The sequence below is a fragment of the Rhinoraja longicauda genome, chromosome 19, assembly GCF_053455715.1.
Source record: "Rhinoraja longicauda isolate Sanriku21f chromosome 19, sRhiLon1.1, whole genome shotgun sequence".
Lineage (NCBI taxonomy): Eukaryota > Metazoa > Chordata > Chondrichthyes > Rajiformes > Arhynchobatidae > Rhinoraja > Rhinoraja longicauda.
The window spans coordinates 40,006,177-40,034,151 of NC_135971.1; the positions used below are offsets into that span (position 1 = coordinate 40,006,177).

General features: G+C 47.4%; 1 protein-coding gene and 1 long non-coding RNA gene across 2 annotated transcripts in view; one reads left to right on the forward strand and one right to left on the reverse strand.

The window, feature by feature from the left end:
- The window catches only part of LOC144603241 (uncharacterized), a 478,910-nt gene that overhangs the window by 270,501 nt on the left and 180,434 nt on the right, over positions 1-27,975 (forward strand). The window lies entirely within an intron of this gene.
- LOC144602791 (E3 ubiquitin-protein ligase TRIM39-like) lies at positions 28-27,963 on the reverse strand. The gene is made up of 7 exons (XM_078415922.1): positions 27,886-27,963; positions 22,672-23,124; positions 12,777-12,872; positions 9,391-9,624; positions 4,868-4,890; positions 2,488-2,603; positions 28-562 (listed from the first exon to the last, which is right to left on the reverse strand). Exons 2-7 carry the CDS (start codon positions 23,083-23,085, stop codon positions 30-32), a joined length of 1,416 nt encoding a protein of 471 aa, XP_078272048.1. The 5' UTR covers positions 23,086-23,124; positions 27,886-27,963; the 3' UTR covers positions 28-29.

Below are 27,975 nucleotides of genomic sequence, written 5' to 3' on the forward strand. Positions count from 1 at the left end.
GGACCACCCTCCCAGGGTGAGTGTCAGTGTCAGGGGGCCAGCCTGAGTGGACCACTGCTGCCTTCCTTCTTGTTGTGGGGGTTGAAGAGAGGGAGGAGTGTCTGTGTGAACTTGTGGTGCAGGGTGTAGAGGTGGCACAGGCTGTCGGCATCGTAGAACGCCAGGTGCCCCTCCTCGTAGTCCAGGTAGACGCGGACGGTTTGCGGCTTGTGTCGGAGGGGGAGGCTCTGGGGCCCAGGGCCTCCCAGGTTGACCAGGTTGCCGTTGACCATCTCCAGCACCCAGTAGCCATCCTGCGGCACCAGCGGCCCGGTGATCAGCCGGTCAGCCAACTCGCTGGCCACCCCCAGCACCCAGGCCTGGTTGCCCCCCAGCTCCACGTCCCAGTAGTGCCGCCCCGACTTGAAGCCGCTGTCGGCCAGCACGCACAGCCAGTAGTTGAAGCGCTGGGGCGAGAGCGAGCACTCCCGCCGCTTCTCGCCGTCCACCACACTGCGCAGGTCCTCGGACAGGAGCAGCCGGGGGTGAGCTGTCCTGGCGTTCAGCTTCAGGGACTCCCGGGCTGAAAGGCATGAAACAGTCGGTCAGTGGAGATTGTTCCCCACTGTGGGGCTCACACAGTTGGCTTCATGGAAGGAAGCAGAGGGTGATGGTGGAAGGTTGCTTTACGGACCGGAGGCCCGTGACTAGTGGTGTGCCTCAGGGTTTGGTGCTGGGCCCATTGCTGTTTTGTCATCTCCATCAATAATCTTGATGAAAATGTGCAAGGGACGATTAGCAAGTGAAGATAGACACAAAAAGCTGGAGTAACCCAGCGGGACAGGCAGCATCTCTGGAGAGAAGGATGCCTGATGATCGAGAAGGATGAAGTAGGGTCTCAACCCAAAACGTCACCCATTCCTTCTCTCCAGAGATGCTGCCTGTCCTGCTGAGTTACTCCAGCTTTTTGTGTCTATCTTCGGTTTAAACCAGCATTTGCATTTCCTTCCTACACATGATTAGCAAGTGTGCAGATGACACAAAAGTGGATGGTGTTGAAGAAGGTGAAGATAGTTGTCACAAATTGCAGCAGGATCTTGATCGGATGGCCAGGTGGGCTGAGGAATGATTTCTGGAATTTAATGTAGAGAAATGTGAGGTATTGCATTTTGAGAAGTCTATCATGGGCAGGACCCACACGGTAGACAGGGCTCTGGGGAGTGCTGTAGAACAGAGGGATTTAGGAGTACAGGTAAATAGTTCTTTGAAAGTGGCGTCTCAGGAAGATAGGGTGGTCAAAACGGCTTTTGGAACGTTGGCCTTCATCAATCAGAGTATTGAGTAGAGACGATGGGAGGACATGTTCCAGTTGTATAAGACATTGGTGAGGCCACATTTCATGTACTGTGTTCAGTTTTAGTCACCATGTTGCAGGAAAGATGTTGTCAAGCTGGAAAGGGTGCATAGATGATTTACAAGGATGTTGCCAAGGGTCAGGGGCCTTAGCTATAGGGAGATGTCAAGCAGGCTAGGACTTTATTCCTTGGATCGCAGGAGCATGAGGGTTGATCTTATGGAGGTGCACAAGATCATGAGGGGAATAGGTCGGGTAAATGCAATCTTTGCCAAGAGTAGGGGAATCGAGAACCAGACGACATAGGTTTAAGGTGGGGGAGGGGGAAAGATAATAGGAACCTGAGGGGTAACTCTTTTATTTTACACAAAGGGTGGTGGGTATATGGAACAAGCTGCCGGAGAAGGTAATTGAGGCAGGTATTACCAGAATGTTTAAAAGTCATTTGGACAGGTACATGGCTAGGATAGGCTTACAGGGCTATGGGCCATGCGAGGGCAGGTGGGACTAGAGTGGATGGGGCATGTTGGTCAGTGTGGGTGTTAGGCCAAAAGGCCTGTTCCTGTGCTGTACTGTTTTAAGTTCTGTGATCAATGATCTATGACCTGAAATATTAACGCTCTGTTTCTCTGTCTAAATGCTACTTGGTCTGCTGATTATTTCCAACCTTTTCTGTTTTATATTTTGTAATCCAGGACAAAGCGTGATTGGTTCCCCATCCACATTGGACTTTACTGGATTTAACTTGCACTAAACATTATTCACGTTATTCGCTTTATAATGTGTCTGTCCACTGTGGATGGCTTGATTGTAATCACATATTGTCTTTCCGTTGACTGGTTAGCACGCTAAAACAGCTTTTCATTGTGCCTCGGTACACTTGACAATAAACTAAACTCAAACTGCCTTCATCACCAGTACAACATTGCTACAGTGGTCAAGTTTCATGCAATGGGATTTGCAACCTTCTGAGAGGCACGTGTGGGACCACTGAGTCATCGTGCAATATAGCCCCCATGTAATGGATGTATGAGCAGAACATCCCGAACCCTCAGTCTCCTTGCACCCCCCCCCCACCTCTCACCGCCCCCCCCCCCACCTCTGACCACCCCCTTTCCCTCCATCCCAACTCTCCAAAAAGCAGGATCACGTACCTGGCACAAGTGCTTTCAGCTCATCCCAGATTTTAACGTAACGGAAAGGTGTGATGATGGAGTCAGTGTGGAGGTCGGTGGGAAAGTCCGTTGGTGCGATGTATTCCTGTTTGCATCTGGAACGTAGGATTGGAAGCTTGTACACGTGAAGGAAGCTTTGCAAAGACACAGATACCCACATTTCCCCACACCCTTCTGCAATCTGAGCCCTGGAACCAGCAGTGGGCCATCACTCTCTATGACTTCCCTCTCTCTCGATGTAACTTCAGGCAGCCCTGGGCTGCTTACTGTGCCCATTGAAAGTAAAACAAGAAAGGCTTTGAAATGCACCCTGCAGCCAACAATTTTATTTATATTGTCAGACTGCAGTCATTTCCCAGTTCCCCGAGGAAGTCAAGCAGCCAAATTATTTAGAGTGGGGTCCCAACACTGTGATAATGGTGATGGCAAAGGAATAAATTTTGGCCAAAACTGTACCTGTCCATCTTACACATGGATAGACACAACAATGTTTAAAAGAGCCATCAAGTGGAGTCACACTCAGAGTATTGACTAGAGGAGGTCATGTTGCAGGTATGCAAGGTGTTGGTGAGGCCACATTAAGAGTATTGTGTTCAGGTTTGGACACCAAGTTGTTGGAAAGATGATGTCAAGCCCGAAAGTGTGCAGAGAAGTTTTACCAGGATGTTGACAGGACTCGGGGGGGGGGGGGGGGCTCAGCTATAGGCAGAGGTTGAGCAGGCTAGGACTCTATTCCTTGGAGTGCAGGAGTATGAGGGGTGATATTATAGAGGTGTAGATAAGTTAAAGGCGCAGCCTCTTACCCAGAGTACGGGAATTTGAGAACCAGAGGACGTAGATTTAAGGTGAGTAGGGGAAGATTTAATAGAAAACCGAGGGGTTACACAAAGAACGGTACTCTCTCAACGTTTAAGAAACACAGATGGATAGTTTAGTTTAGTTTGGAGATACAGCACAGAAACAGGCCCTTTCAGCCCACCGGGCCTGCGCCGACCAGCGATCCCTACACATTAACACTATCCTATACCCACTAGGGACAATTTTTACATTTACCAAGCCAATTACCTACATACCTGTACGTCTTTGGAGTGTGGGAGGAATCCGAAGATATCGGAGAATACCCACGCAGGTCACGGGGAGAACGTACAAACTACGTACGGACAGCACCCGTAGTCGGGATTGAACCAGGTCTCCGGCGCTGCATTCGCTGTAAGTCGGTAACTCTACCGCTGCGCCACCGTGCCGACAGGTCCCCGATAGGATAGGTTTGGATGGATATGGGCCAAATGCAGGCAGGTGGGACCAGTGTCAATGAGACATGTTGGTGGGTGTGGGCAAGTTGGGCTGAAGGGCCTGTTTCAATGCTGTATGAATCTATGACTTTACGACACAAGAGGCTGCAGACCCTGGAATCCAGAGCATCTCCCACCCTTCTCCACCCCAGGCCCCGCATTCCAAACCTGCCCCGTTCCCTTCAAACCACCATCCCACTGTGTGGTTTTATATTTTGCGCCCCAGCTCATCATATTCCACCACCCACACCCTTTTGTCTTCTCCACTTTTCGCCTCCAGTATCAGTTACAATCTCTACCCTCTCTCCCTCATCTGCAGGTACCCACCTAGATCCACCTGTCACCAGCTCCTCCCCTACCCTTTACCCTCACCTCTCTCCACCCGCTTTCTCCCATCTACGCCATTAGTGCCCCAACCCAAAACATCTTCTGTCCATTTCCTTCCACGGATGCTGCCTGACCCGCCGCGTTCCTGCAGCACTTTATTTTTGCTAATCCAGTGGAGTGCCTGGTATTCTGTGCTCATACTGTATCTCTGGGAGCTCAAACTTGAAGCACGCATTTTAAATAAAGCAGAGAAATATTAACCAGAGATAACTTTATGTAGAAATAAGGACCTGCAGATGCTGGTGTACAGAAAAGGACACAGCGTGCTGGAGTGACTCAGCAGGTTGGGCAGTATCTCTGGAAAACATGGATAGGTGATGTTTTGGGTTGAGACTCTTCGTGCAGCATTTTTTATTCTCTGGACCTTTATCTTTCTAGCTGCTTTTTTTTTTACAAATCTCTGGACCTTTATATTTCCGAATGCTCTTTCGATGACTTTACATGTGCTGCCCAGCCAAGGTTCATGGGAAGCGAGCAGAAACGGGAGCTCTGCACACTAAGTCCGCTTCCCTACAAGTGCCTGCCGAACAGTAACTGGGGCTGTGACCTGCGATGGGACCAACTCACTCAGGGAAGAGTGAAGCAAAGAACTCCTAGCTCTCTCAGGGCTGTGAACTCCCTGCACAGCTCCCAACGGTGAACTAATCAGCCACATACAGAAAACCCATGCAGCCACGTACCTGTCCAACAACTGCTTGATGTCCTAAAAAGTTAAAAAAATTAAAAAGGTTTAAATTCTCATGATCCGATCAGTTCATTCAAATAAAATTAAGGATGGCGCATTCAATTAAGGGCTGCACAATGGCGCAGTGGTAGATTTTCTGCCCCACAGGGGCAGAGACTGGGTTTGATCCTGACTATGGGTGCTGCCTATATGTTGGGTGCAATGGATGTCCCATTGCTCTGGGTGCAGTTTATATGTTCTCCCTGTGACCATGTGTTTATATGTTCTCCCTGTGACCATGTGTTTATATGTTCTCCCTGTGACCATGTGTTTATATGTTCTCCCTGTGACCATGTGTTTATATGTTCTCCCTGTGACCATGTGTTTATATGTTCTCCCTGTGACCATGTGTTTATATGTTCTCCCTGTGACCATGTGTTTATATGTTCTCCCTGTGACCATGTGTTTATATGTTCTCCCTGTGACCATGTGTTTATATGTTCTCCCTGTGACCATGTGTTTATATGTTCTCCCTGTGACCATGTGTTTATATGTTCTCCCTGTGACCATGTGGTTATATGTTCTCCCTGTGACCATGTGTTTATATGTTCTCCCTGTGACCATGTGTTTATATGTTCTCCCTGTGACCATGTGTTTATATGTTCTCCCTGTGACCATGTGTTTATATGTTCTCCCTGTGACCATGTGTTTATATGTTCTCCCTGTGACCATGTGTTTATATGTTCTCCCTGTGACCATGTGTTTATATGTTCTCCCTGTGACCATGTTGTTATATGTTCTCCCTGTGACCATGTGTTTGTTCTCCGATTGCTCCGGTTTCCATCCACATCTCAAAGATGTGTAGGTTGGCAGGTTAATTGTATTCTGTAAATTATCCCTAGTGGGTGGGAAAGAACCTGTTTATGGGGGGTTGTTGGTTGATGTAGACTCGGTGGGTGGAAAGGCCCATTTCCACACTGCATCTCTAAACTAAAATAAAAGAAATTAAGCGCTTTATGACACAAATAAAAAAACTTGTGGTGGGATTCTTCTTCCGAGGGATGATAGAAACAAAATGGAGAAAGATTGTTTTGAGTGATGGGAAGGTGAGGAAAGAGAGGGGAAATGAATAGTGAGTCATGGCTCAGGTGCAGAGAAGCTGTCAAAGTGGACCTCAGAATGATCAGGGAATTTGGCTAAGGGAAGACAAATATTCCATCTATAAATAAGAATTGCTGCTCCTTTATAAAAATAAAATAGATTAATGGGTGTTGCACTCCGGAACTCAGTCTTGCAAATTAAACGTGACAATATTTAATTAGCTATTAGCCAATATAGGAGCATGAATTTTTTACACTGGCATAGACCACCTATCCCTTTAGTCTTTTAACTCCACAATTCCTTGGGTTATTTCCTTATTTAAAAGGAACCTACAGAAGCTAGGCACAGTCCGATTCACCTCTACTGTTCAGTGAACAGTGGACTTTGTCTATGGAACTGATGATTAAATCCTGTGCCCTTTATCTTCCCTTTTGCTCTACCGATTGTACTTGAGTTTGACTTGATTGTATATATCTGATCTGTGAGGATAGCATCCAAAACAAAGCTTTCCACTGTATCCCGGAACACATGATCCTAAACCAATGTTTAGTTTAGAGATATAGCATGGAATCAGGCCCTCCGGCCCTCAAGGTCATTGCCGACCAACAATCAACCATACACTTGTTCTATGCTACACACTAGTGACCATTTCACAAGTCAATTAACCTACAAACCTGCACATCTTTGGAATGTGACAGGAAACCGGGGAAAACCTACGCGTTCACAGGGAGAACATACACACCTTGTACAGACAGCACTCGTAGTCAGGATCGAACCTGGGTCTCTGGTTGGGCTGAAGTCATGTGTAGACTAGACTGGATATGGACGGTAGATTCCTGCCCAGTCCAGCAAGGTAGATTATAATTCATAGAAATATAGGAGCAGGAATAGGTTATTTGACCCTTCAAAACTGATCCCACCATTCAATCTGATCAAGGGGGGATCACTGACTTTCCCAGTTTCAGTATTTGCCCCACATTCGCTGATTCTACTAACTCAGAGAAAATACAGAAATCCTCGATGAACAAATGTAATGATTTTGTTGCAACTCCATCCTGCGTTAGATAACTCGACAGACTCACTACGGTCTTGGGAGAAAAAACCTGCCTCATCTCAGTCTTAAACACATCACACCTTATCTTTATACTGGCTTCTAGATTTCAGAAATATCCTTCCTGTATCTAACCTTTCCAGTCCTGATAAAAGTAGAGTCATAGAGTGATACAATGTGCTTGCCCAAACCGGCCAGCATGTCCCAGCGACACTACTCCCACCTGCCTGTGTTTGGTCCATAACCCCCCAAGCCTGTCATAGAAACATAGAAAATAGGTGCAGGAGTAGGCCATTCGGCCCTTCGAGCCTGCACCGCCATTCAATATGATCATGGCTGATCATTCAGCTCAGTAGCCTGTACCTGCCTTCTCTCCATACCCCCTGATCCCTTTAGCAAAAAGGGCCACATCTAACTCCCTCTTTAATATAGCCAATGAACTGGCCTCAACTTCCTTCTGTGGCAGAGAATTCCACAGACTCACCACTCTCTGTGTGAAGATTTTTTTTCTCATCTCGGTCCTAAAAGACTTCCCCCTTATCCTTAAGCTGTGACCCCTGGTTCTGGACTCCCCCAACATCGGGAACAATCTTCCTGCATCTAGCCTCTCCAACCCCTTAAGAATTTTATATGTTTCTATAACATCCCCCCTCAGTCTTCTAAATTCCAGCGATTACAAGCCCAGTCTATCCAGTCTTTCCTCATATGTAAGTCCCGCCATCCCAGGGATCAATCTGGTGAACCTTCTCTGTACTCCCTCTAAGGCAAGAACGTCTTTCCTCAGGTTAGGAGACCAAAACTGCACACAATACTCCAGGTGCGGTCTCACCAAGGCCCTGTACAACTGCAGCAGAACCTCCCTGCTCCTAAACTCAAATCCTCTTGCAATGAATGCCAACATACCATTCGCTTTCTTCACTGCCTGCTGCACCTGCATGCTTGCTTTCAATGACTGGTGCACCATGACACCCAGGTCCCGTTACATCTCCCCTTCTCCCAATCGGTCACCATTCAGGTAATACTCTGCTTTCCTGTTCTTGCCGCCAAAGTGGATAACCTCACATTTATCCACATTATATTGCATCTGCCATGCATTTGCCCACTCGCCTAATCTATCCAAGTCACTCTGCAGCCTCCTAGCATCCTCCTCGCAGCTAACACTGCCACCCAGCTTCGTGTAATCCGCAAACTTAGAGATGTTGCATTCAATTCCCTCGTCCAAATCATTAATATACACAGTAAATAACTGGGGTCCCAGCACTGAGCCTTGCGGTACCCCACTAGTCACTGCCTGCCATTCCAAAAAGGACCCTGTCCTATCCATTGCACCTGTCTAACTGTTTCTGCAAACGTTGGGATAGTCCCAGCCTTAACTACCTCCTCTGGCAGCTCGGTCCATACACCAACTACCCTTTGTGTGAAAAATTACCCCTCAAATTTCTACTAAATCTTTTCCCCTTCACCGTAAACCTAGTTCATCTGGTCCTCGATTCACCTACTCTAGGCAAGAGACTCTGAAATATACACACTGTGCCTGTGTATGGTACACCTGTGAATTCTGCAGGTTTCTGTGAGGTCCTCTCTCATCCTTCTAAACTGTCAAGAAATTAAGCCTTCATTCATCAGTCCTGCCACCTCAGGGATCAGGAAAGCTTCACTGAACTCCCTCCATGGCAAGAACACCCTTCGTTAGACAAGGAGATAAAAAATGTACACAATACTCAATGTGCAATCTTACCAGGACTGTACATAAGACCATAAGACACAGGAGCAGAATTAGGCCATTCAACCCTGAGTCTGGTCTGCCAATCAATCATAGGTGATCTATTTTTCCCTCTCAACCCCATTCTACTGCTATCTAATTGTAATCAATAACGCTCTACTTAATCAATAACCTATAATTTTCTGCCTTAAAAATAACCAATGCCTTGGCCTCTACAGACTTTTTTGCCAATTTCCACAGATTCACCACCCTCTGGCTAAAACCATTCCTCCAACTCCATTTTGAAGGTACATCCTTTTATCCCGAGGCTGTGCCCTCTGGTTCTAGACTCTCCCATTACTGGAAATGTCCTTGGAAACAGTTGAAGCAAGACTGCTCCTATCCTCCAATCCTCTCACCACAAGAAAATAACAGTCGGAGTTGGCCATTCGGCCATCAAACCTACCCCACACATTCAATATCATCATGGGTGATATATGCTGGCCTGAATACCTCTTTTGTGCAGAGGTGCACCAAGAGTGTCTCAAGGTCAAAAAAGCACCATTTTGATGCAAGCTCTTTTATCGACTGGCAGAAATTAGGTACCAGAAATGTGAAATAATTAAGAAGCATGGTGAAGGTCCATTGCATGTTCCACACGCGTGGGCTGCCTGCTGCTTCTTACCTGAAGCATCTCCTGGGGCTCCCCGTAGCTCAGTTGCAGCTGCACATCCCGGATGGTTCGCTCGATCGTGCAGGCTTCCTGGCAGATCATCGCCAGGTCCTCTTGCAAGGGCTGAACCGTCTTGCCCACCTCTTCATCGATCTTCACCTCCAGCTCCCGCTTCCTCACGTCCAGGAATCGGTAGATGCTGGAAAGATCGACCTCGACCTGCTCCTTCAGCAGTCGACCCTTCTCCTGTTGAGAAACAGCACGCTCAGTGGTTTAGGTTTATTATTGACACCGCGTACAGTGAAAGGCTTTGTGTTGCAGGCCATCCACGCAGATCAGATATACAATACCAGATATATTAGATATCTCAGTTATACAGTAAACCCTCGCTGTAACGGACCACAGGGGGAGATGGTGTCCGTTATTACTAATTGTCCAATCATACCGAATGAGGGGTTTAATTTGAACTGTACATCATATTCTTGCTATTGAGGGCGTGCAGCGTAGGTTTACTAGGTTAATTCCCCGAATGGCGGGATTGTCCTATGTTGAAAGACTGGAGTGGCAAGGCTTGTATACACTGGAATTTAGAAGGATGAGAGGGGATCTTATCGAAACTTATGATTATTAAGGGGTTGGACACGTTAGAGGCAGGAGACATGTTCCCAATGTTGGGGGAATCCAGAACCAGGGGCCACAGTTTAAAAATAAGGGGTAGGCCATTTAGAACGGAGATGAGGAAAACCTTTTTCAGTCAGAGAGTTGTAAATCTGTGGAATTCTCTGCCTCAGAAGGCAGTGGAGGCCAATTATCTGAATGCTTTCAAGAGAGAGCTAGATAGAGCTCTTAAGGATAGCGGAGTCAGGGGAGAAGGCAGGAACGGGGTACTGATTGAGAATGATCAGCCATGATCCCATTGAATGGCGGTGCTGGCTCGAAGGGCCGAATGGCCTATTCCTGCCCCTATTATCTATTGTTTAATGTCTATTGTCTAATGTCTATAGTACTATTGGAAAACAGCCGATAAACATTCACTCCACAATAAACATTGAAGGACACACAATGTTGAAGGATGGTCCAGTGGCATCGCAGTGGTTGATACCTTACAGCGCCAGAGACCAGAGTTCAATCCTGGGTGTTTCCTGTGACAGTGTGGGTTTGCTGCGGGTGCTCGGGTCTCCTGCCGCTTGGCGGAGACGTGCAGGTTTGGGGTTTGGTGGCTTCTGCGGGTTGTGGGGGTTCAGTGGATCACTGATGGTGCCGCTGCTCCAGGCCCGGGTCTGATCCAGTCCCGGGGTGCTGCTTGAGGCCGTGTGGGTTTCCTCCAGGTGCCCCGGCCCACTGGTTCTATACTACACACCGAACTGTCCCCAGTGTGTGGGGCAGAGCTGGTGTGCCGGAGTGCTCAGAGTCAGGCCCGGGTCCCTGGTGCTGTGGGGCAGGGATCTGATGGCGGCTCCCACACAGTTGGGCTGCAGGCCCACACATCCTTGCGGCTGAGTGGTGGAGGGGGGTGAAGGTTGTGGTGTGGGGGATCGCAGCACCTGGGAGAGCCCCATGCTGTCACTATGTCTTTGTCTTCACAGTGTGGGAGGAGAGAGAACCACTGCGACTGTTCTATCGTACGCACTGTCAATTGTCCCTGGTGCGTTGGGTGGAACGTGTGTATGGGTGATCTCTGACAGAACCACTGCGACTGTTCTATCCTACGCACTGTCAATTGTCCCTGGCGTGTCGGGTGGAACGTGTGCATGGGTGATCTCTGACAGAACCACTGTGACTGTTCTATCCTACACACTGTCAATTGTTCCTGGTGTGTCGGGTGGAACGTGTATGAGGATCGTTGACTCGGTGTTTCAATGCTGTATCTCGAAACTAAACTAAAATGGATCAAAAACAACATTCGTTCCATCCACCTATTCGTCATTCCTTGAAACAACAAACTCGGTCTGCATCAAAGTCAGCCTGCTGTAACCAAAATTTGTTATAGAGGTCCATTAAATCAACGGCTTACTGTACTGAATGGTCTACTCCTGCTCCTATATTTCCCTGAATTATCATTGACACCCAGCTTACTGGACTGGGAAGGAATCTGCCTTCTGTGCCCTGTCTGGTCCACACGTGACTCCAGCCCATCAGACTGGGTTAGCTTTAGGTCTATTATTGTCACCTGTACCAAGATACAGTGGAAAGCTTTGTTTTGTATGCTATCCAAACAGATCCAATATAGCATACATAGATACAATCAGTTCAAACTCAAGTACAATAGATAGAGCAAAGGAGAAGATACCGAGTGCAGAATATAGTTCTCACCATTGTAGCGCATCAATCCCTTGGACAAAGTACAATGCCCTCAATGGTATAGAGATGGATCGATACATTTCACTGGGAATAAACATTGCTGTTACCAAGGCACCAAAGAGAGGAGGGGCAGGACAAAGCATGGCAGGTAATAGTTGAACACAGGCGAGGGAGGTTTTCTGATAGGCAGATGATTGGACAAAGTTCATAAGTTGTAGGAGCAGAATTAGGCCATTCAGCCCATCAAGTGTATTCTGCCATTCAACCGCGACTGATCTATCTTTCCCCATTCTCTTGCCTCCCCCCCATAACCCCTGGCATCCGTACTAATCAAGAATCTGTCAATCTCCAGCTTAAAAATATCCATTGACTTGGCCTCCACGGCCTTCTGTGGCAATGAATTACATAGATTCACCTCCCTCTGACTAAACAAATTCCTCCTCGTCTTTCTAAAGGTATGGCCTTTTATTCCGAGGCTATGGCCTCTGATTCTACACTCTCCCATGGGTGGAAACATCCTCTCCATATCCACTCTACCCAGAGACGAAAACAACTGATGGAATGAGACAAGAGGATTGAAGAGTTGCAAATCGTGAAACCAGAGGAAGGAATGAAAGTGGAGGGAAATAAATTGGTGCGTCTAGGGGGGGGGGGGGGGGGGGGGGGGGGTAGGGCAGGCAAAACGATATCCTTACCATCAAGCCCTGTGAAAATGATGTACACTTCAACAGGACCAGCATGGTGTTGCAGCGGTAGAGCTGCTGCCTCACAGCAACAGGGACCCGGGTTCAATCCTGACTATGGGTGCTGTCTGTACAGAGTTTGTGCATTCTCCCCACGACCTGCGTGTCTTCTCTCTGGGAGCTCCGGTTTCCTGCCACATTCCAGAGACGTACAAATCTGTAGATTAATTGGCCAGTAAAATTGTAAATGGCCCCTAGTGTATGCACGATTGTGTCAGTGTGCGGGGATCGCTGGTCGGCACGGACTCGGTGGGCCGAAGGGCCTGTTTCCCCGCTCTATCTCTGAACTGAACTACCTGTAAGTTCAACGTGCATAGGTCACTTCAAAACTAAACCTGGTGTAAGAAATCGTACCTTGATTTTATAAATCTTTGCTTCTTGTTGGCTCTGACTGTGACTTGCTTGCTCCTTTTGGATCTGGAGAACATCTTTGGATTTTTCCAACCTGTCCTGGTGAAAAGGTGCACAGTGTTAGTGCAGGCACTGACAGATTACTGAGCAGAATCAGTAAGTCAGCAAAAGGCAACACAAACACTGAAAATGCCACAAAATACACGTCAGGCCAGAGCATTTCCATGGAAGTGGATTAAAGTCTTTAATGTCATAATCTTCAGCCACATCAGACAGTTTAAAACGCATTGCTGCCTCACAGCCCCAGAGACCTGTGTTAGATCCTGACCTCTGCTGTTGTCTGTTTCAGTTGTTTATTGTCACGTGTACCGAGGTACAGTGAACAGCTTTTGTTGCGCGCTAACCAGTCGGCAGAAAGACAATACATGATTAATGCACTGTCTATGTGGAGTTTGCACGTCCTCCCTGTGACCATGTTGGTTTCTTCTGGGTGCTGCAGTTTCCTCCCACATCCCTAAAACATGAGGGTTTGTACCTGTTTAATCGACCTCTGTACGTTGCTCCTAGTATGTGGGTGAATGGCTGAGGAAGTGGGATAACATGGATCTGGTGCAAACGGGTGATCAATAGCTGAGGTGGGCTTAGAGAGGCGAAGAGTCTGTATCCATGCTGTATCTTTCAATGATTTAGTGATTCAACCTCACCAGACAAAGCTCAGCAGAGCATGAAGTGCTGAAGTAACTCAGCGGGTCAGGCAGCATCAGTGGAGGGAACGGACAGGCGGTCTTCAGGTCTGGACCCTTCTTCAGGCTGAAAACTGTAAGCGTGGGGCGTGTGTACAGTGAGTGCTTCTAATCCTTTCTTCTGGATGTGACTCTCAGCCATCTTTGCTCCAGATATCGAATGGCAGGAGACAACAGCAGGAGACAACAGCAGGAGGGGGAGACAACAGCAGGAGACAACAGCATGAGACAACAGCAGGAGACAACAGCAGGAGCAGGAACAGGAGACAACAGCAGGAGCAGGACAGCAGGGGCAGGAGCAGGATCAGGAGCAGGCCACTCAGCCCCTCAAGTCCGGCCCACCATTCAGTGGGATCATGGCTGGCTCCGCTGGTTTCAACTATACTTATTTATCAACATTATTCACAAAATGCTGGCGTAACTCAGCAGGTCAGGCAGCATCTCAGGAGAGAAGGAATGGGTGACTTTTCGGGTCGAGACCCTTCTTCAGACTTATGTATCAACATTATCATTACCCCTCCAATATTTCTCAGAGCTGAAAAAAAATCACATTAATATTTTCTGGACAGGGAGGGGATTGAGTTATAAGGGGAGAATGGGAAGGCGATTGACATTTTTCTTTTAAACAAAGTTTATAAAATTATGAGAGACACAAGCAGGGTAGATAGTCAGGAACTTTATCCTGAACTTTCAAATATTTTTTCCATCTCCAACTTAAATATGTCTGATGATCCAGCCTCCACCACCCTCAGGGGCACATAATTCCAGAGATTCACCACCCTCTGAGACAAGGATGGAACAGTGGCAGTACGATAATTGAATTCTCAATGATACTCTGAGTCCAATGGCAGCATTTAAAACTTGTTGTTTAGGCACGGTGGTTACATGGGATCAGAGTGAAGCATTCTGATAGGAAACGTTTCTTGATGCGATTACCAGTTGTACATTACAGAAACAAGGAACTGCAAATGCTGGTTTACAAAACAAAAGTCACAAAGTGTTGGAGTAACTCAGAAGGTCACACAGCACCTCTGGAGAAGTGACGTTTCGGACCTATATTCACACTGGACACTTAGTGCTGGATTAACTCAGCGGGTCTGAAGAAGGATCCCGACCTGAAACAATACCTTATTGTCACATGTACCGAGGTAGAGTGAGATTCTTCGTTGTTGCACACAATCTTTGTTGTGGGGCAACATTGTTGTTTTCACCCAGAAGGGCGGCACGGTGGAGCAGCGGTGGAGTTGCTGCCTGACAGCACTTGCAGCGCCGGAGACCCGGGATCGATCCCAACTACGGGTGCTGTCAGCACAGACTTTGTACGTTCTCCCTGTGACCCGCGTGGGTTTTCTCCGAGATCTTCGGTTTCCTCCCACACTCCAAAGATGTACAGGTATGTAGGTAAATTGGCTTGGTAAATTTTGAAAATTGTCCCTGGTGTGTGTAGGAGAGTGTTGTTATGTAGGGATCGCTGGTCGGTGCAGACCCGGTCGGCTGAAGGCCCTGTTTCCGCGCTGTATCTCTAAACAAAACTAAAAGCTAAATCCGGTAAAATCCTACAACAGACTTCACCTTGGCAGTACACAAAGATGTGCCACGTTTCTGGCACTGACAAAGTTTCTGGCTTCTCAAGAGATGGTGCCTGACCTACTGAGTTACTCCAGCACTTTGTGAGATTTTGTGGGAGGAAACCGGAGATCCCATAGAAAGCCCACGCAGGTCACGGGGAAAACATGCAAACTCCGTACAGAGAACACCCATTGTCAGGATCGAACTCGGGTCTCTGGCGCTGTAAGGCAGCAAATCTAACACTCCTACATTTTTAACGGCCTCCATATTTTAGAGACAGCCTTCAATATTTTTGATGGATTAATAAATTTACATTTCTCTAGATATTGGAAGCACGTTTGACATGCAAGAAGGGCTGTCTATAGCCTTGCAGGGCTTATCTAAACTTCTCTCAAAGAAATCAACCATTTGTTTGCAACAGCAATAAGCATAAAGATACAATGGAAAATAATAATGGTGATAATGAACAAGACCAAGCCTTAAAGCAATGACGTTGCACAGCCACCCTCTCCACACCCAGTGGGTCTGGACGCGACAGGAATCAGGCAAGACGCCAGGTAAGAATTAACAATAACTTTAATGCAGCATCCGAACATTCACTCTCTTCAGTCACCCGCACGAGTAAACTCTCGCCCCTTCCAGCAAACCCCGTACCCCAAGACCCCTCTACAGCCCTGTCCACTCAGTGCCGAGGGGGATGACCCAGGGAGTGGCCTAACCCGCGGGCATCACCACAGTATCACATCACAACCTCACCTCTTCCTCCACCAGCTTTTCCCATTGCCGCCCGTTTATCTCCCTCCTAGGTAGGAAGAGGGATGAGACCCTGCGGAGTGAACACAGGGAGTTAGGCAAAAGGCTAAAGTGTGGGACCTCCAGGGTAGTAATCTCTGGTCGGCTCCCAGTGCCACGTGCCAGTGAGGGCAAGAACGGGAAGATAGGACGTGAATGAGCAGCTGAGGAGTTAGTGCAGGGGGCAGGGATTCAAATGTTTGGACCATTGGGATCTGTTCTGGGGCAGAGTTGACCTGATGAAGAGGGATTAAGTCAAGTCAAGTCAATTTGTATAGCATATTTAAGAACAACCCAGGTTGACCAAAGTGCTGTACATCAGTGCAGGTACTAAGAACGAACATACAGTGGCACACAAACATAACAGCACATACATGAACAATTCACAGCGCCCCCTCAGAGGGCCTCAAACGCTAGGGAGTAGAAATAGGTTTTGAGCCTGGACTTAAAGGAGTTGATGGAGGGGGCAGTTCTGATGGGGAGAGGGATGCTGTTCCACAGTCTAGGAGCTGCAACCGCAAAAGCGCGGTCACCCCTGAGCTTAAGCCTAGACCGCGGGATAGTCAGTAGCCCCAAGGCGGCCGACCTGAGGGACCTGGAGATAGAGTGGTGGGATAGAAGATTTTTGATGTAGGGGTGCCAAGTCTGTTTAGGGCTTTGTATGTGAATAGGAGGAGCTTGAAATTGATTCTGTACTGTACTGGGAGCCAGTGGAGAGAGGCCAGAATCGGGGTGATGTGGTCCCTTTTGCGGGTACCCGTCAGGAGTCTCGCTGCGGCGTTTTGGACCAATTGCAGGCGGGACAGGGATGATTGGCTGATCCCAATGTATAGGGAGTTGTAGTAGTCTAGGCGGGAGGAAATGAATGCGTGGATGATTTTTTTCAATGTCGTCAAATTGAAGGAATGGTTTGATTTTAGCTATGGTACGAAGATGGAAGAAGCTGGCTTTTACCACGGCGTTGACTTGCTTGTCAAACTTTAATGCAGAGTCAAATGGGTTGCAGCTGAACTACAGGGGAACCAATATCCCAGCAAGTATGTTTACTACTGCTGATCGGGTTGGTTGTTAACTAGATTGGCAGGGGGATGTGATCCACAGCAGGAGTGATGCAGGTCAAGCTAGAGGTTGATGAAAGCAAGGTCTATATGCAGGAGCAAAGCTGGGAGTGAGGAGGTACCTTTGGATTCATTAGCATCTGTTTCAATGTAAAAGGCCTGATGGGTGAGGCGGATGAGAACAGGGCCTGGATAGGTAGGTACGTGTGACTGGAATGTCATACCTGTTACGGAAGCCTGGTTAAGGGAGGAACAGGACTGGCAGCTTAATGTTTCAGGGACAAACACAAAATGCTGGAGTAACTCAGCAGGTCAGGTAGCATCTCTGGAGAAATGGAATAGATGACGTTTCTGGTCAAGACCTTTCTTCAGACCTGAATTACTTTATTCAATTACGATTCATTTTCTCCAGGGATGCTACCTGACCCCCTGAGTTATTCCAGCATTTTCTATCTATCGTTGGTGTAAACCAGCATCTCAGCAGGTCTGAGGCAGGGTCTCGACCCGAAACGTCACCTATTCCTTTTCTCAAGAGATGCTGTCTGACCCGCTGAGTTACTTTTGTGTCTCAATTCCTTCCAACACATTAACATTAACATTTCAGGGTACAGATGCTGAAGGCGAGATAGAGGTCTGGGTAAAAGAGAAGGGGCAGTTGCTTTACTGATTAAGGAGATCTTCATGGCGATTATTTGGGGTGACGTTAATGATGATTCGTCCAGTGAGGCTGTAGGGGTGGAGCTGAGAAATAAAAAGGGAATGATCACCTTGTTGAGAGTGTACTACAGGCTGCCAAATAGCCAACATGATGAAGAGCTAATATGCCAGGAGATTGCAGGCAGTTGCGAGAATAATAAGGCTGTCATAGTAGGGGATTTTAACCTTCCCAATATAGACTAGGAAGGCCATATCATCAAGGGTTTAGACCGGATGGAATTTGTCAAATGTGTTCGGGAAAGACTCCTGAGCCAATATGTAGAGGATCCTGCAATGCAGAGGGCAAAGCTTGACCGACTCTCAGGAAATATGGAGGAGCAAGTGACTGAAGTGTCGGAGGGTGAGGCTTTTGGGACATCGACCACAATTAAATTAGCTTTATACTTACGGATAAGAGCAGGGCTGGTCTTCAAGTTAAAGTTCTGAACTGGGGCAACTTTGATGATATTAGAAGATAGATACAAAACACTGGAATAACATAAAAGAAATATGTGCAGGATTGGGCCATTCGGCCCTTCGAGCCAGCACCGTCATTCAATATGATCATGGCAGATCATCTAAAATTAGTACCCCGTTCCTGTTTTTTTCCCCATATCCCTTGATTCCTTTAGCCTTAAGAGCTAAATATAACTCCTTCTTGAAAACATCCAGTGAATTGGCCTCCACTGCCTTCTGTGGCAGAGAATTCCACAGATTCACAACTCTCTGGGGAAAACGTTTTTCCTCATCTCAGTCCTAAATGGCCTACCCCTTATTCTTAAACTGTGACCTCTGGTTCTGGACTCCCCCACTTTCCAGAATATTTTTCCTGCAACTCAGTGGCACAGGCAGCATCTCTGGATAAAAGAAATGGGTGACCTTTCAGGTCGAGACCCTTCTTCAGACTGAGTCAGGGGAGAGGGAGGCACATATATAAGGAAGGGCAAGGCGTGAAGACGAGACATCAAAGGGGGTGGAGGTCAAGGAAAATGTAGCATGCTTAGGAAGGATGTTAATAGTCTGGAAAGAGTGCAGAGAAGATTTACGAGGAGGTTGCCAGGATGTGAGGGCCTGAGCTATGGGGAAATATTGGGCACGCAGGCACTTTATTTTCCAGAGTGCAGGAAGCTGAGGTTGTGAGTGATCTTACAAGGGTGTTGAAAGTCATGAGGGAAGTCTTTTAGGACCGAGATGAGAAAACATTTCTTCACACAGAGTGGTGAATCCATGGAATTCTCTGCCACAGAAGGTAGTTGAGGCCAGTTCATTGGCTATATTTAAGAGGGAGTTAGATGTGGCCCTTGTGGCTAAAGGGATCAGGGGGTATGGAGAGAAGGCAGTTACAGGTTACTGAGCTGGATGATCAGCCATGATCATATTGAATGGCGGTGCAGGCTCGAAGGGCCGAATGGCCTACTCCTGCACCTATTTTCTATGTTTCTATGTTTCTATGAGAAATTGATAGGAAGAATTCACAGTCTTTTACCCATGAAAGGGGAATCAAGAACCAGAGATCATAGGTTTAAGATGAAGAGGGAAAACAATTAATAAGAACATGAAGGGCAACATTTTTCACTCTGAGGGTGGTGGGTGTATGGAATAAATTGCCAGAGGAGGTAGTTAAGGCAGGTACAATAACAACATTTAAAGCACACTTGGGCAGGTACATGGATAGGAAAGGTTCAGCTGGACATTACCCAATACAGGCAAATTGGACTAGCTTGGATGGGACATCTTGGACAGCATGGATGAATTGAGTCAAGGGGCCTGTTTCTGTACTGCATGAATGTCCATACTCCCCTCCCCCTCCCCTCCCCCCCCCACAGTCACCCCGTCACCACCCCCTGCACCACCACAACCCTATCATGGAATAGATAGTTTGGATGCATAGAGTACTTCACCCAGATTAGGGGAATCAAGAACCAGGAGACACAGGTTTAAGGTGAGAGGGGGAAAATTTAATAGGAACCCGAATCACTCACTGAGTGGTGGGTATATGGACAAGCTGTCAGAGGAGGGAGTTGAGGCACGGACATAGAAATCATACTGAAGGTAGACCCAAAATGCTGGAGTAACAAGCAGCATCTCTGGAGAGAAGGAATGGGTGACGTTTCGGGTCGAGACCCTTCTTCAGACTGATGTCAAAGGAGTGCGCGGTAAAATGTAGTCAGAGACAGTAAGACTGATGGGTGAACTGGGAAGGCGGAGGGATTGGAGAGAGACGGAAAGCAAGGGCTACTTGAAGTTAGAGAAGTCAATGTTCAAACTGCTGGGGTGTAAGCTACCCAAGTGAAATATGAGGTGCTGTTCCTCCAATTTGCGCTGGGCCTCACTCTGACAATGGAGGAGGTCCAGGACAGAAAAGTCAGATTGAGAATGGGAGGTGGAAGTTAAAGTGCTGAGCCACAGGGAGATCAGGTAGGTTTAGGCAGACTGAGCGGAGGTGTTCAGCAAAATAATTGCCGAACCTGCTCTTAGTCTCGCCGAAATACAGGAGTTGATACCTGGAACAGCGGATACTGTATGTGGTTGGAGGAGGTGCAGGTGAACCTCGGCCTCACCTGAAAAGACTGTTGGGGTCCTTGTACGGAGTTGAGGGTGGAGGAATCTCCTGCGGTTGCAGGGGAAAGAACCTAGGGAGAGGGTGGTTTGGGGGGGAAGGGATGAGTTGACCAGGGAGTTTCAGAGGGAACGGTCTCTGCGGAAAGCAGAAAGGGGTGGAGATGGGAAGATGTGGCCAATAGTGGGATCCCGTTGGATGTGGCGAAAATGTGGGAGGATTATATGCTGTATGTGACGGCTGATGGGATGGAAGGTGAGGACAAGGGGGTCTCTGTCCTTGCTACGAATGGGGGGAGGGGCAGCAAGATCGCAGTTGCAGGATATCGAGGATACCAGAGTGAGAGGCTCATCTATAATGGATGAGGGGAACCCCCATTCCCTAAACAAATCACGCTGTTGGGTTGCATCACAGCTTGTTTTGGGAAGAGCTCTGCCCATGACTGCAAGTAATTGCAAAGAGTTGTGCAAAAGTAGCCCAGTCCATCACACAGACCATAAGACAAGGGAGCAGAATTAGGTTGTTGAACCCATCAAGTCTACTCCACCATTCAATCTATCTTTCCCTCTCAACCTCATTTTCCTGCCTGTAACCTTTGACACACTTACCAATCATGAATCGACCAATCTCTGCTTTAAAAATACCCAATGACTGCATCCACAGCTGCCTGCGGCAATAAATTCCACAGATTCATCACCCATTTGCTAAAGAAATTAACACTAGGCTCCCCGCTACTGACTCCATCTGCATGTCACGCTGACTCGGGAAAACAGTCAAGATATCAAAGAATTTTGCACGCCCCTCTTTCCTTCTCCTCCCCGTTGGGTCAAAGATACAGAAGCTTGAAAGTACGCTCTACCAGACTCTGGAAAGGTTATTCCTATCTGGTATCAGGCTTCTCAATGGTCCTTCCATAAGCGAGGATACAGTTTGATTTTGTTCAACCTGATTGCAGACCTTGGACATTGTCTCTGAAACTGTTGCTCTACAATGCAGAAAACTATACCCTGCTCTCTGTATGTTTCCCTCCCCTACATATTATACCCGAGTTTGCCTTGATTGTATTTATGTGTAGTATTATGCGGACAGCACACTGGTGCAGATAGGGTTTCTGCTTTACAGCCCCAGAGACCCAGGTTCGATCTTGATTACAGGTGATGTCTGTACACAATTTGTACGTTCTCACTCTGACTGCATGAGTTTCCTCCCACACTCCAAAGATGTACAGGTGAGTAGGGTAATTGGCTTTAGTAAGTTATAAAATGATCCTTGGTATGTAGGATAGCGTTAGTGTAGGGGTGATCACTGGATGGCACAGATTTAGTGGGCCGAAGGGTCTGTTTCTGTGCTATATCTCTAACATCTAAAGTAAATCCGAATTTGATTGGACAGCATGCAAAACAATGTGTAGGAAAGAACTGCAGATGCTGGTTTAAATCGAAGATTGGCACAAAATGCTGGGGTAACTCAGCGGGTCAGGCAGCATCTCTGGAGAGAAGGAATGGGTGAAATTTCAGGTCGAGACCCTTCTTCAGACTTTTTATTAGCAGAAACAATGGGTCTGCCAGGGCGGTTCTGTTTGTGGATTTGGGGGAGAAGATAAAATCGAGCCGTGCAGGGCTGGGGAATGATAAGGTTGGAGGCTTTAGAGGGCAGAGAGCCGGAGGTAATGACATCAGAAATGGTGTGTGATATTAAGGTCTAGTGCTCGTCTGTGGGATCATGGTCCAAGGTTAAGTAGGAGGAGATGTCTGAGAGTTGTCGTCTGGCCTCAGCCCGGTAGAGGTCAGTGCGCCAGACCACCACGGCACCTCCCTTGTCAGCGGGTTTGATTATCAAGTCGGGGTTGCTGCAGAGTGAGCGGAGGGCTGTACGTTCGGGGGTGGGAGACGTTAGAGTGAATCAGGGGAGTGGAAAGTTTGAGGCGGTTGATGTCCCGCCGGCAGTTGGAAATGAAAATGTCTAAAGAAGGTAGATGGCCATCCGGGGGGGAGTCCAAGAGGAGGGGTCTGTTGGAGACGGGAGAAGGGGACATCACTGGGTGGTGAGGATTCCTTCCCACAGAACAAAGGCATGAATGCGGAGGCGACGGAAGAAGAGCTCTACATCGTGGTGGACCCGATGCCTGTCCCACTGAGTTACTCCAGCATTTTGTGTCTTCATGCAAAACAATGTTAGGTACAAGTGAAAGTAATAAACCTAAACCGAAAACTCAATTTGAAAGACAGTTGGACAAGTACGTGGATAGAAAAAGGTTTGAGGGATACAAAACGCGGGCAAATGGGACTAGCTCAGATGGGATATCCAGGTTGGCATGGATGCGTTGGACAAAAGGTAGACACAAAAAACTGTAGTAACTCAGCGGGACAGGCAGCATCTCTGGAGAGAAGGAATGGGTGACGTTTCAGATCGAGACCCTTCTTCAGATGTGGGGCCAAAGGGCCTGTCCCCATGTTGTATGACTCTTTGAAGACACTTACTTTGTAGAGGACGGAAGCCTCCTCGATGGGGATGATGACGTGGCCTTGGTGCTCACTGGAGCAAGAGCAGACGATGCAGATGGCACCCTGGCACTCCAGGCAGAAGAGCTTGTGTCTCTCCTGGTGCCGCTGGCAGTAGAAAGCCGGCTGTCCCTGGCGGGGCTCCAGCTTCAGCTCCTTCACACCCTCCACAATGTTGGCCAGCTTGCGGTTGGGCTTCAACCTCTTGTCCTTGAACACCTCCCTGCACTCGGGGCAGGAGTAGAAGGCATCGCCCTTCTCCCAGCTCCGCGAGATGCACAGCCGGCAGAAGTTGTGGTCGCACTCCAGGGCCACCGGCTCCTGGAAGAAATCCAGGCAGATGGAGCAGGTCACCTCACTGTAGAGTCGACCAAGGGGTGGTAGGGAGGCCATTATCCAAGGTCCAGCCTTCTCAGTAACCTCCGTCAAAATCTGTGGAGTAAAACACAAACATCTAAATTTAGTGTCTTCCTGCGTTGTTTCATGGTTGATCAGGTGGAACCTCAGGTGTACACGTCCTATAGGCTCCCAGTACGGATGTTCCTCTGGAGATCAGAGCTTTCAACTTAGGCCAAAGCTCCAGCACGAAGGGAGTGGCGACACTGTGACGCAGCGGTAGAGTTGCTGCCTTACAGCACAAGAGACCCGAGTTCGATCCTATGGGTGCAGTCTGTGCGGAGTTTGTACGTTCCCTATGTGACCACGTGGGTTTTCTCTGGGTTCCCTGGTTTCCTCTCACATTCCAGAGAGATGCAGGTTTGTAGGTTAATTGGCTTTATTGTAAATTGGCCCTGGTGGGTGGGATAGTGATAATGTACGGGGAGATCACCGGTCGGCATGGACTCGGTGGGCCAAATGGCCTGTCTTCACTCTGTATATCTAAAGTCTAAAGTCCAAGGAGTGCTCCTGCCTTGTCAGAGGCACCATATTTCACCTCCAACACAAGATCATCAATACCAGTGTACGATCACTGAATTCATAATGATTCCCTGTCCAGTTTCAGCATTAAAAAAATGTTATTCAGGCAAAATGGTTAATTGGTATCAGAGCAAAGCATTAAAGGATCTGCAGACCTTAACTAAAAACTGAATATATCATAGCTAATAAAACGAAAAGCTAACTAATTATAACTAAAAGACTGAAGACTGAACTGGCCATTCATCTAAAAACTTTCACACAGAACTCACTTTGAACACGTAGCTGAAAAACAGGCTTCTTTACCTATATAGAATGATCTATGTATCTCTGTATCCAAGGGCCCCAGGACCTAATCTACAGGGAGAGGATGGGCGGGCTAGGGCTTTATTCCTTGCAGCGCAGGAGGATGAGGGGTTATCTTACAGAGGTGTATAAGATAATGATCTGTATCGACATAGAATAGAAAAACTGTATCCAGTAAAAACATATACAAGCCATACACGTTCAATAGGTACTGTGAAGAGAAAATTGGGCATAGTGCAGAATATTGTATTACAGCTACAGAGAAATGGCTTGTAACATGTACCCTGACCATTTACAACGTTGGTCTTTGTACGATCTTTGTGTATGCAAACATCCTATTGTCAACACAGAAAATGTTGGAGTAATCAGAGAAACTCTCTGGGAGATAGACACAAAGTGCTGGAGTAACTCAGCGGGTCAGACAGCATCCCAGTAGAATGTGCACAGGTGACGCTTTGTGTTGGAACCCGATGGCTGGTAATAGATGAACACATGCTGTGTCCTGCCTCTCCTCTTTTCCAGCTTTCTTTCCCAACCCCCACAATCAGTCGGAAGAAGGGTTCTGACTAAAAACATCACCTATCCACATTCTCCAAGGATGCTGCCTGACCCCCAGTGTTACTCCAGCAGTTTGTGCCTATCTTTGGAAATAACTAATTCTGTGATTCTTTTTTATCAGCACCTTTGGAGAATACGGGTAGGTGATGTTACGGGTTGGGACCGTTGTTCAGACTTACTACAGGGAACTATGTGAACATAGAAACATAGAAGATAGGTGCAGGAATAGGCCATTCGGCCCTTCGAGCCAGCACCGCAATTCAATATGATCGTGGCTGATCATCCAAAATCAGTACCCCGTTCCTGCTTTTCTCCCATATCCCTTGATTCCATTAGCCCTAAGAGCTAAATCTAACTCTCTCTTGAAAACATCCAGTGAATTAGCCTCCACTGCCTTCTGTGCCAGAGAATTCTACAGATTCTAAACTCTCTCTGTGAAAAAGATTTTTATCACAGTCCTAAATGGCCTAAAAATGTCTTAAAATGTGACCCATGGTTCTGGACTCCCCCAAAATCGGGAACACTTTCCCTACATCTAGCCTGTCGAATCCCTTAAGAATTTTATATGTTTCTATAAGATCCCCTCTCATCCTTCTAAATTCCAGTGAATACAAGCCCAGTCGATCCATTCTTTCATCATTTGTCAGTCCCGCCATCCCGGGAATTAACCTGGTGAACCTATGCTCTACTCCCTCAATGGCAAGAATGTCCTTCCTCTAATTAGGAGACCAAAACTGCACACAATACTCCAGGAGTGTTCTCACCAGGAGTGTTCTCACCCTGTACAACTGCTGTAGGACCTCCTTGCTCCTAAACTCAAATCCTCTTGCAATGAAGGCCAACATGCCATTAGCTTTCTTCACTGCCTGCTGTACCTGCACGCTTACTTTCAGTGACTGATGTACAAGGACACCGAGGTCTCACTGCACCTCCCCTTTTCCTAATCTGATACCAATCAGATAGTAATCTGCCTTCCTGTTCTTGCCACCAAAGTGGATAACCTCACATTTATCCACATTATACTGCATCTGCCATGCACCTACCCACTCACGCAACCCATCCAAGTCTCCCTGCAGCCTCATAGCATGCTCCTCGCAGCTCACACTGCCACCCAGCATTGTACTTGCACTCCTAGATCTATCTCCTCTAGAACTTGCTCTAGTAAGTTCCTGTCTAATACCATTAAAGTTGGCTTTGCTCCAATTCAGAATTTTAGCATGTGGGGCTGCCCTGTCTTTTTCCACCACAACTTTAATACTCTTTGAACAGTGGTTGCTGCTTCTAAAAACTTTGCTGACGGACATTTCAGTCACTTGCCCGATCCATCAACCTGTTCAAAACTTTGAACAATAAACCAATTCCCACAAAATTCAAGCTTCAGGTTTTCCCTGTGGCAAAATATACTCTGTTCCCACAAATTTCAAGTAAATTAATTTCCACTGCATTTAGTTACAATCAATTTAAAATTCATCATCAGAGAGTCAGAATCATATGGCATGGAAACACGCCACATTTTGGAAGGAATTGCAGATGCTGGTTTACACCAAAGATAGACACAAAATGCTGGGGTAACTCAGCGGGACATGCCCATTTCTGGATAGAATGAATGGGTGACATTTTGGGTCGAGACCCTCCTTCAGGGCCCAAAACATCACCCATTCCTTCTAACCAGTGATGCTGGCTGTCCCGCTGAGTTACTCCAGCATTTTGTGTCTGTCTTTGATGGAAACAAGCCATTCACCCCAACCTGTCCAAGCCGAATAAGATGCCTCATCTAAGCAAGACCTATTTGTTTACATTTGACCCATATCCAAACAAATGTGTTTTATCCATGCCTTCTAAATGTTGTTTCTGTACCCGCCACAACCACTTCATCTGGAACGTTCCACCCCCAGTGTAAAATGATTGCCCCACAGGCTGCTATTGTTTATCCCCTCTCACATTAAACCGATGTCCCTATTTCTTCATTTCCCTATCCAGGGAAACAAAAAACTGTACATTCACCATTTCTATTCCCCTCATTATTTTAAACACCTCTATAAAAGATTACCCCACAGCCCCCCTGCACTGCAAGAAATAACGTCCTAGACTAACTAATCTCTCCCTATAGCTCAGGCCTTCAAATCCTGCCATTAACCGTGTCAATTTCTAGTTTAGTGATACAGCATGAAACAAGCCCTGTGGCCCACTGAGTCCATGCTGGCCAGCAATCATCCATATACTAGTTCTATCCCACACTCTAGGGACGATTTACAGAAGCCAATTAACCTACAACCCTGCACGTCTTTGGAATGTGGGAGGGGGGAGGGCGAGTGAAAATGTTCCACTGAACTAAAAATCCTTGAACCATGTTTCAAATCGCGGAGATGGAATGCGGAAGGGACGTGCAGAATGCGATTGGGTGAACCACAACGTTGACAAGGAAAGTTAATTTTAAACTCGACAGTTTGAAGAAGGGTCTCGACCCGAAACGTCACCCATTCCTTCTCTCCCGAGATGCTGCCTGACCTGCTCAGTTTCTCCAGCTCTTTGTGTCTACCCTCGGCAGTCTGATACATCAGCGTAACATGCAAGTGCCTGAAACAGAACAGTGTCGTCACATGTTTAGGGAGAAGACACGTTTAGACGGTTTGCTCCGTTAGGGCAGCACAGTGGTGCAGCTGATAGAGCTGCTGCCTCGCAGCGTCACGGTCCCGGGTTCGAGCCTGCCCTCGGGTGTTGTATGTGTAGCGTTTGCACATTCTCCCACATCCGAAAGAGATGCGGTGTTTGTGGGTTAATTGGCCTCTTTAAAAATGCCGCCCGCCTGTCTCCATACGGTCTCTCTAAACTTAGCGATCCAATGTCAAACACAATTAGTAACAATGAAGGACATGTGAAAAGTTCAGCGCCTTTGTATCCGTCCAGGCTTGTTATAATGAGCCCTTATACAGGGGAATCCCCGCTTTCTGCCAGAGAATTTTGCACACTTAAATCCCTGTCCGAGTGTCGGTCCGAGTCCAGGCTTCATGTCCAGACACCGCTTTGCAGCCTGCGCCTGAGTTACTATTTAAAGCGCCATGTTACGCAAGGTCGTTAAAAAGTTACAGAGGCCTTCGATTCACTTTAGCCCGGCGCCCAATGTTTACATGTAGTTTGATCGCAAAAGAACGATCTTCGAGCGTGAAAAAAAATTATCGCGGGTTGAATGAACTCAGCCGAACATTGCAAATAAAATAACTTTTCTCGCTGGAAGTTGCAAACCGCTCGGGTGTGCATTTAGTGCACTGCACTGATTACTTCTAGTGCGACTGACTCTCCTCATGGGAACGCGTGTATTTAGGTAAAGCCTTGTGTGCCCGACATGTTCACAGCTTGCAAGTTCCAGCTTCGGAACCCTCGATATATCCCGACATGTGTTGGGTCGCGCCGTACCTGAGTCGGCCGTTGAGGCGAGTTGCAGTACGAGCCGTTACAAAACCGCACCTCAAGTTGCCTTCACTTGTGGCGAGGGTTTCACTCGCT

Coding starts and splice junctions, on each gene's coding strand:
- LOC144602791 (XM_078415922.1), bottom strand. CDS start 23,085: ATGGCCTCCCTACCACCCCTTGGTCGACTCTACAGTGAGGTGACCTGC. Junction 12,873..22,671: donor AGGCTTCCGTCCTCTACAAA/GTAAGTGTCTTC, acceptor CCTTTTCACCAG/GACAGGTTGGAAAAATCCAA. Junction 9,625..12,776: donor CAAAGATTTATAAAATCAAG/GTACGATTTCTT, acceptor GTTTCTCAACAG/GAGAAGGGTCGACTGCTGAA.